The sequence below is a fragment of the Atta colombica genome, unplaced genomic scaffold (assembly GCF_001594045.1).
Source record: "Atta colombica isolate Treedump-2 unplaced genomic scaffold, Acol1.0 scaffold127, whole genome shotgun sequence".
In the NCBI taxonomy this organism is placed as follows: domain Eukaryota; kingdom Metazoa; phylum Arthropoda; class Insecta; order Hymenoptera; family Formicidae; genus Atta; species Atta colombica.
Window position 1 is genome coordinate 723963 of NW_017259214.1, and position 10443 is coordinate 734405.

A 10443-nucleotide genomic window follows, 5' to 3' on the forward strand; every position below is an offset into this window, starting at 1 on the left:
ACACACACACACACACACACACACACACACACACACACACACACACACACACACATATATATATCTACATAAATTCAATCTTGTCAGATTGAAAATCTTGACCTAAATAGATTCGTAGTGCAGATAAATTTGCGAGAAGTATAAGTTCGTAGAAAATTAGTCGCGTCGTGACCGTCTCAAGAAGTAATTGCGGTTCGTCTACTCATAGGCGATTAGTTGTTGGAAATTTCTACGTAAGTCTGCTTAACTTTGAGGTCTGTTAAAACTTCTCTCTTCTGGTTTAACGCGACTCTAAAGGAATGTTCATAATGTGTCACATAACATGGTTTTATCCAATAAAAAATACATGATGCTACTCGACTTTGACCAAGTCTGGCTTTTACGGAATTGGATTTTCGTAATACCCAACGGTATAGAAAAAAAGCGAAAAAGAATTATGAGAACGAATTTTGATGTTGCTCGATGTAGTTACACAAAAGTAGGACCTCTCATATGAAATGCTGGTGTCCAAATAAGTTGAGTTGCTTTGAATAAAATATTGGCAATAATATTATTTTTCTTTTTTCTATACTATATTTTATGGTAACTAACCAATATTGCATTAAAAGCATTCACCAGCAGGATGTAATTCATACCTTTCACAAAAAAGGTGAAAGCTTTTCATTAATTAATACGATCAATATCGATAAAAACGTCATTCGTCATTTGATAAAATCTTAAGTATATATTCTGAATTATATTCAATTATAAATGAAGGTATCTAAAACTTCCAATGCAATTGAATTGTAAAGAATTTAATTAATTCTTACAATCAAGCCGAAGAATATTTAATTAATTAAATATGTGTGTACCAATAACAATTCGATTTACGTGAAAACGCATCTCGTTAAAATATGCTGTTATCTAACTAATAAAGGCTTTTCCTACTGTATTATGTACACGAAATATACTTGAATTATAATAAATATTAAATTAATTCTTGCTAAATAAAATATATGAATTATTCAGCTTATTATAACTCTTATGACATTTATAAAATATTTTTAATTAATAATGTAAATGTAATATTAAAAGACACGATACCTTAAAATGCCGTGTATCGAATGAACAGATTACAATCACAATTTTGTCTTTATATCCATCGCGTATAATAATGGCTGCAAATACTCCGAGAATAATAAGATATTCAAAACGACGCAAAACCTTTATACTCATTAAGAACATAAAAGGATTGATACCCTTCTGCGTCATATTTAAATCTCTGTATGCATCAAGCTTTTGTTAAATATCAACGTTATTTGAACGAATACAAAAGCGGATAACAAGAATTTTCTGCGAACGCTTTTCTTCCCTTTTATTAATATTAAACAGGGATATACCCTGAAGGGATGAATGTTATAAGAATGGATACAGTATCGTTTACTTTATCATACTGCTGCTTTTAAATATGAACGCAACTGTTTAAAAATAGATACCTTTCTTTAAGTACTTTAAATGCTTCACAAAACGTTACTTCTCATGCGATCTGAAAAAACATTGTAATGCTCACAAGCATTATATCTGTTTCTAAATTCTAATAAATGACAATATTTTAGACGTCACCGTTGCCTGCATAATTTGCCTCAAGAACATTTGGAATTCTCTTATGAAGAACCGTTACATACTGTGACTTCCTATCGCCAGGATTATGATGAAAAACATGTAGAAAAGCAAACAAAATATTATCATAAAGATCACTTGCATACGGAGGGTGAATTTATCGGACAGAGACGAACCGATTATGTGGCTACTAGAGGCGAGAGAGCGCCGGTCAGAAAACCACAAGATCATCTCAAACCTGAAGGTGAATTCGTTAGAAGACCAAAGGAAGAGGCGCCTATAAGGGGTGAAAGGGCACCTGTGAAGAAGCCACAAGACAATCTTAAACCGGAGGGTGAGTTTATTGGTAAGCCTCGAGAGGAAGCTCCGAAATATGGCGAACGAGCTCCGATTACGAAGCCAAAGGATAACTTGAAATTCGAAGGGGATTTTGACAGTAAGTTTAAATACTTGCTTAATTCCGTTCGTGAACTTATTAATAAACTTTTTTGTTATTAATTTGGTTCTCAACAGATATTCAAATGAATTCTTATATATACAAAAATATACTTTTTGTAAAATTGTATACTCAATATAAAAAAATAAATAAATTTTTCTTATTTTCTAGCTACAACAACGACCGAGCTGGTTTTTACTGGCACTCCTGGCGAACGACCGATCCCAATACGTCGCAATACTTATACGAAAATAGAGGGTGATTTCACTGACGAAACGACGACGCGATCGCAATACATTGATCACCGTAGCATCCAACGTGCTGAAATCGTTAAACGAACGGATAATCTTACCGTGGGAGAGGGTGAATTCACAGTTAGTAGTTTTAATGATAAAAATTTTCCGACTTTAATCAGATCATTTATAAGACCATATATATGACTTCATTATTTTCCAAATTATTTTACAGGGAACCTCTCATATCAAAGAAGATTTCCAAACTCATGTTATTGATCGTGAATCTCAGTGGCGACCGAAGTATCCTGAAGACATCGATCGGTTTTATAACAAAACAGATATTATTGATAGTACTACTACCACTCAGGAACAATTTCGAACTTTTGATCAGGCAGATTATAAAAGTACCATAGTTATTAAAAGAGGTGATAATCTAAGGCCTGAAGGACCTTTCGAAGCATTGCCTCATACAAAGGATGATTACGTTACACCAATATTGTTGCGCAAGCCAGAACCACAAAAACCTATAGATAATTTAAAACCTGAAGGGCCATTCGAAGGACGGCCTAAAGATGATTATTCACCTAAACGCGGCGAACGTTATGAAGTGAAACGGCCAGAAGATAATTTACGTCCTGAAGGGCCATTCGAAGGACGACCTAAAGATGACTATAAGCCTACTAGAGGAGAACGCGCCGATGTCAAGCGCCCTGAAGATAACTTAAGACCCGAGGGTTCATTTGAAGGGCGTCCTAAAGATGATTATGCACCTAAACGTAGCGAACGCCCTGAAGTCAAGCGTCCAGAAGATAATTTACGTCCTGAAGGATCATTTGAAGGACGGCCTAAGGATGATTATAGACCAACTAAAGGAGAGAGAGCTGATGTTAAAAGACCACAAGATAATTTGAAACCAGAAGGTCTGTTCCAAGGACGTCCAAAAGATGATTTTACTCCGAAGACAGCGGAACGTCCTGAAGTGAAACGACCAAAAGATAATTTACGACCTGAAGGTGACTTTTCAGATCGTCCCAAAGATCAATATATACCCGGTGAGAAACGTACTCCTATCAGACATCTGGATAATTTGTATCCTGAAGGCGACTTCGAAAGACCTATGCCGATACCTTATGGTCCCGGTGATAGAGCATCTATCGTTCGTCATCCGGATAATCTATTTCCAATAGGAGAATTTCCAGACAGAGAAATCAAGCCATTTAAACCTGCCGAACGTAGAACGCCTGTTAAACATGTCGATAATCTTCGTCCAGAAGGTGACTTTGATGGAAAACCCAAAGATGATTACAGACCGACTAAAGGGGAACGTGCCAATGTTAAACGCCCCGAAGATAATTTGCGACCAGAAGGTCCATTCGAGGGTCGTCCAAAAGATGATTATTCGCCCAAGCGTGCAGAACGTCCTGAAGTAAAACGTCCGGAAGACAATCTACGTCCCGAAGGCGATTTTGAAAGACCAGAGAAAGCACCTATTGGTCCAGCCGAAAGACGCACTCCAATTAAATATCTGGATAATCTTAGATCCGAAGGAGAATTTGAGCGACCTCGTCAGGATGGTTATCGTCCGGCAGAAAAACCAGAAATCAAAAAGCCAGTGGACAATTTAAGGCCCGAAGGTGAATTTGAAAGACCACGTCCTGAAAAATACGCTCCAGCTGAAAAACGAACACCAGTAAAACATCCAGATAATCTCAAGCCAGAAGGTGAATTTGAGCGACCTCGTCACGATGGTTACCGTCCGGCAGAAAAATCAGAAGTCAAAAAGCCAATGGACAATTTAAGGCCCGAAGGTGAATTTGAAAGGCCACGTCCTGAAAAATACACTCCAGCTGAAAAACGAACACCAGTAAAACATCCAGATAATCTCAAGTCAGAAGGTGAATTTGAGCGACCTCGTCACGATGGTTACCGTCCAGCAGAAAAACCAGAAGTCAAAAAGCCAATGGACAATTTAAGGCCCGAAGGTGAATTTGAAAGACCACGTCCTGAAAAATACGCTCCAGCTGAAAAACGAACACCAATAAAACATCCAGATAATCTCAAGTCAGAAGGTGAATTTGAGCGACCTCGACAAGATGTTTACCGTCCGGCAGAAAAACCAGAAGTCAAAAAGGCAGTGGATAATTTAAGGCCCGAAGGTGAATTTGAAAGACCACGTCCTGAAAAATACACTCCAGCTGAGAAACGAACACCAGTGAAACATTCGGACAATCTCAAATCTGAAGGTGAATTTATTGGTAAACCGAAAGAAGATTTTATACCAACAAGAGGTGATCGCGCTGATGTTAAGAGACCAACGGATAATTTAAGACCGGAAGGTCCATTCGAAGGTCGACCAAAGGATGATTATCGACCAGTGCGTGGAGAACGTATGGATGTTGTTAAACGCATGGACAATTTGCGTATGGAAGGAGATATAGAAACATATAGATCCAGAGACGAATATACTGATTTCTTAATACGCGAAAGAACTGAAATTACTAAATATCAAGATAATTTACGTATGGAAGGTGAATTCATTGATACAAGAACGCGAGATGATTTTAAAATTGTTAAAGGTGAACGCATGGACGTCGTTAAACATCGTGATAATTTAAAACCAGAAGGTCCATTTGAAGGTCGCCCGAAGGACGATTATTCACCCAAGAAAGCAGAGAGACCTGAAATTAAAAAGCCAGAAGACAATTTAAAATCAGAAGGCGATTTCGTACGTCAGCCTAAGGAAGAAGTGCCTAAAAAAGGTGAGAGAGCTGATGTGAAAAAACCGAGAGACAATTTGAGGCCGGAAGGTGAGTTCGAAAGACCGGAAAAGAAACCAATCGGTCCAGCAGAGAAGCGTACCCCGATTAAACATTCTGATAATCTAAAACCAGAGGGTGAGTTCGAGAGACCAATACCTGAAAAATTCAAACCTGCCGAAAGACCAATTATAAAGAAACCACATGACAATTTAAAACCGGAAGGCGAATTTTTGTCAAGACCGAAAGATGAGACGCCAAAGAAAGGTGAAAGAGCTGATATCAAAAAGCCACAAGACAATTTGCGACCGGAGGGCGACTTCGAACGACCAGAAAAAAAATCAATTGGTCCTGCAGAGCGACGTTCTCCGATTAAACATTCTGATAATCTGAAGCCAGAAGGTGAATTCGAAAGACCTAAACCTGAAGAATTTAGATCTGCTGAAAGACCGGTAGTAAAGAAACCACAGGATAATTTAAAACCGGAAGGCGAATTCGTCTCTCGACCAAAAGAAGAAGTACCAAGAAAAGGTGACAGAGCTGATGTTAAAAAGCCAAAGGATAATCTCAAATCCGAAGGCGATTTTGAAAGACCGGAAAAGGCACCTATTGGTCCAGCAGAACGACGCACTCCGATTAAACATTCAGATAATTTGAAGCCGGAAGGTAAGTTCGAACGACCGGAACAAGAAAGTTATCATCCAGCAGAAAGGCCAGAAGTCAAAAAACCAACAGATAATCTGAAACCCGAAGGCGATTTTGAAAGACCACATCCTGAAAAATATATTCCGGCTGAGAAACGTACGCCAGTGAAACATCCAGATAATCTTAAGCCGGAGGGTGAATTTATTGGTAGACCTAAAGAAGACTTTACGCCCACTAAAGGTGATCGTGCCGAAGTTAAAAAACCAGAGGATAATCTGAAACCAGAGGGTCCATTTGAAGGTCGACCGAAGGATGATTATCGACCGGTGCGTGGCGAACGTATGGATGTAGTGAAGCGCACAGATAACTTGCGAATGGAAGGAGATATAGAAACTTATAGATCCAGAGACGAATATACTGATTTCTTATTACACGAAAGGACTGAAATTACTAAATATCAGGATAATTTACGTATGGAAGGAGAATTTATCGATATGAGAACACGGGATGATTTCAAAGTCATTAAAGGCGAACGTATGAATGTCGTTAAGCATCGTGACAATTTAAAACCGGAAGGTCCATTCGAAGGTCGTCCGAAGGACGATTATTCGCCTAAGAAAGCAGAAAGACCTGAAATTAAAAAGCCAGAAGATAATTTAAAACCAGAAGGCGATTTCGTACGTCGGCCTAAAGAAGAAGCACCTAAAAAGGGTGAGAAAGCTGACGTGAGAAAACCGAAAGATAATTTGCGACCGGAGGGAGACTTCGAAAGACCGGAAAAGAAACCGATTGGCCCTGCTGAGCGACGTTCTCCGATTAAACATTCTGACAATCTAAAACCAGAGGGTGAATTTGAAAGACCTATGCCTGAAGAATTCAAGCCTGCTGAAAGACCGGTTGTAAAGAAACCACATGATAACTTAAAACCTGAAGGCAAATTCGTATCTAGACCGAAAGAAGAAGCACCGAAGAAAGGTGAAAGAGCCGATGTCAAAAAACCGCAAGATAATTTGCAACCAGAAGGAGTCTTTGAAAGACTGGAAAAGAAACCGATTGGCCCTGCTGAGCGACGTTCTCCGATAAAACATTCTGACAATCTAAAACCAGAGGGTGAATTCGAAAGACCTAAGCCTGAAAAATTCAAACCTGCTGAAAGACCGATTATAAAGAAGCCACTCGATAACTTGAAACCTGAAGGCGAATTCATATCTAGGCCAAAAGAAGAAGCACCAAAGAAAGGTGAAAGAGTCGATATCAGAAGGCCCCAAGATAATTTACGCCCAGAGGGTGACTTTGAAAGACCGGAGAAAAAACCAATTGGTCCAGCCGAAAGAAGAACTCCGATCAAACATGCAGATAATTTGAAGCCAGAAGGTGAATTTGAAAAACGTCCAAAGGAAAAGATACCAATCAAAGGAGAAAGGGCAGATGTTACCAAACCAAGAGATAATTTGCGACCTGAAGGCGACTTTGTAAGACCTCAGAAATCGTCGATTGGCCCAGCAGAACGACGTACACCGATTCGACACGAAGACAACTTGCATCCAGAGGGTGAATTCATTGGTCGACCAAAAGATGATTTTATTCCCAAGCGCGTTGATCGACCAATTCAAAAGAAGCCTAAAGATAATTTGAAGCCTGAAGGAGAATTCATAGGAAAACCCAAGGATGATTATAAACTAACTAAAGGAGAGAAAACTGAAATCGTGATGTATCAAGACAATTTGAAGATGGAAGGCGATATAGATGTTTATCGATCTCGAGATGATTACGTAACTACGTCTAAACGCGAACGTGTGGATATTGTTCATCATGAGGATAATTTAAAGATTGAAGGCGAATTCGTTGATATTCATCGACGAGATGACTATCGAGTTACTCATGGTGAACGTAGCGAAGTTATTAGGCGTGAAGACAATCTTTATCCTGAGGGTGATTTTGAACGACCAGAGAAAGCACCGGTAGGTCCCGCAGAGAGAAGATCTCCTATTAAACATCCTGATAACTTAAAGTCAGAAGGCGATTTTGTACAACGACCGAAGGAAACTGTGCCTATTAAAGGTGACCGAGCAATCGTCAAGAAGCCGAAAGATAACTTGAAGCCTGAAGGTGAATTCGAAAGACCAGCAAAATCATTCGTTGGTCCTGGCGAACGACGATCACCCATTAAACATCCCGATAATCTTTATCCGGAGGGAGAATTTGTTGGCAGACCGAAGAAAGACACGCCGCTAAAAGGCGATCGAGCAGATGTGAAGAAGCCAAAGGATAATCTTCATCCCGAAGGAGAATTCGCGAAACGTTCCCCGAAGAAAGTAGAACCGGCTGAGCGAAGAACTCTGATCAAGCACGAGGATAATCTTCATCCTGAAGGAGATTTCTACATAGTGCCTAAAGACGATTTTATTCCAAAGAGAGGAGATCGGTCGCCGGTTAAAAAACCTCAGGACAATCTTCGTCCCGAAGGTGAAATGAAAGTATCTCCGAAAGATGATTATAAATATATAAATGGAGATCGGGTAGAAATACGTCGGCATGAAGATCACCTGCGCATGGAGGGACAAATAGACACTCATCGCTCGAGAGATGACTATAAGAAAATCACGAGAGTGGAGAAAGTGGATGTTAAGAGACATGAAGATAATCTCAGAATGGAAGGCGAATTTATCGACGTGCGTCGCAAGGATGATTACGTGCACGTGGTTGGTGAACGCGTACCAATTAAAAAGCGTACGGACAATTTACGTCCGGAAGGAGATTTCGACAGACCTCAGAAGATCGTGATTGGGCCCGGGGAGAAAAGAACTCCAATCAAGCACCCGGATAATTTGAAGCCAGAGGGTGACTTTGAACGTAGAACTCCGGATAAGATTGGTCCCGGCGAACGACGGTCGCCGATTCGTCACGCCGATAATTTAAAGCCAGAAGGTGATTTCATCGGACGCCCACGTGACGACTTCATTCCCAAAAGAGCAGAAAAAATCGAAATCGTAAAAAGAGAAGATAATCTAAAGATGTTGGGTGATTTCGAAGACACAACGTCTCACAAGTCGACTTACACAATAGTTCGTGGAGAACGAGCGGATATTAAATCACACGAAGATAATTTAAAGCTTAGCACCGGCACTATGGAAACAAAAACAACCAGTAAAGATACTTACACACCTTCTAAGCATGAACCTTCTCCTGCTGGTAAAACGGTAAATCGTCGAAGACACATGGAATCGTCTATTTCGCTTGGTGATGACACCACCGTAATGACCACGACGAATCAACGTAACTACAATACTTACACGAAACGTACAGGAAAAGATATCGCTGCTAAAATGAGTCAAATAGAATCTGATACTAGGAAGACCGTGGAATCGCAAACTTTAGCAGATGGAACTGTCGTTACGACCGTAAAACGTACAACTACTTCTGCTCAGTCAGATCAGAGAGCTGCCAATGCTCAAACTGTCTCTCATCATCAACAAATACAACATATTACGGATCATCGTACCGTTCAACCAATTGATGTTTCATCACAAGTGGATTCACAAAAAACGACTTCTCAATTAGTGTCTAATCAGCATCATGAACAGCATCAAAGAACTCATTTGAGTGAGCAACATTTGCGATCGCAGAACATGCAGAGTCGTCGAACAATCGAGGATAGATCATTCACGGAAGGACTAAATCACCGAGGGCAAATCGTGCGAGCGGAAGATACATCTCGTTACGCGATCGACGCCACACACGGCGAGCACCATAGACATCAGCAGCATCAGCAACAACAGCACGTCGAGCGTCATCATCAGGAAATGACCAAGCGCGATTATGTGAATGCGCAACATATGGAAACTCGACAAAGATCCGCGACAAAGCAACACGAGCAGCACACAATCTCCACTCAGGCACGATATAATTCAAGCAGCCCGGAATTCCGACAATCAATCAACGAGCAAACGACTTTAGAACGATCACACGTAGATTCAGCCACGAAGTTCGGTCACCACCGCAAGAACGTAATATCCTCTTCGTCAGCTGACATCAACAATGCAGTACTCCATCGACGTGGCGTAGCTTCTTCCACCGAAGCGCTTCATACGATCTCGTCGACGGCGGCAGATCAGCGCAAAAGTATTTCAAATCTGGCCGAGAGCGGACAATATATCAGTAATTCGAGCCAGAGCAACGATAGACGTAGCTTGACTTCGCTGCATCGCAGTTCTAAAGAAGTCAATCCTTGGGCATCTTCCAGCTATGAACGCCCGCAGAGAATCATTCGGCAAGATAACCTGAGTGTCGGCGGGAAATTTTATTCACAAAGCGAGGCAAAAAGCTATGGAAATTTCTCACAAAGTACTCAAAAAGTAGAAAGAGTCCAGAAGCAAACGAACGCATCTCACATTAATTTGGGTGATGGTAGTACTGTCAGTTCCAGCATGTATAAAAAAGAATACGTTCCTAGGCACAGAGGACCGTGTCCAGCTGCTCTTTTGGAAGCTAAACAGGCGCCTTTCAAACACACCAGAGACACGCAGAAACACAAGTTTTACATGCCCGTTGTATCCAATTAAACTGGCCTATTAAATTTAACGTTTCACTACTTTTTTTAAAAATTATGCTGAATGAGAGAGCGAGAGATAATATTAAAGTACTAAAATCAAAATTTCATTTTGTAAAGATAATTAAAATTATACGCAACACATTTATTATCATGCGTATTATTTTTAAGCAATTTTTTTTTATATCGCTTATTGAGTAAAAATATAATAATTAATATATA

The 10443-nt window shown here is 40.1% G+C and overlaps 1 protein-coding gene across 1 annotated transcript in view; it reads left to right on the forward strand.

Annotated features, from left to right (window-relative positions):
• The window catches only part of LOC108684213 (titin), a 22442-nt gene extending 12147 nt beyond the window's left edge, over positions 1–10295 (forward strand). The window contains exons 4-6 of the mRNA XM_018188413.1: positions 1596–2035; positions 2207–2409; positions 2504–10295. Coding sequence (XP_018043902.1) covers positions 1596–2035; positions 2207–2409; positions 2504–10234 — 8374 coding nt within the window. The 3' untranslated portion in view covers positions 10235–10295. The remainder of the gene's footprint in view (positions 1–1595; positions 2036–2206; positions 2410–2503) is intronic.
• Positions 10296–10443: the final 148 nt, after the last annotated feature.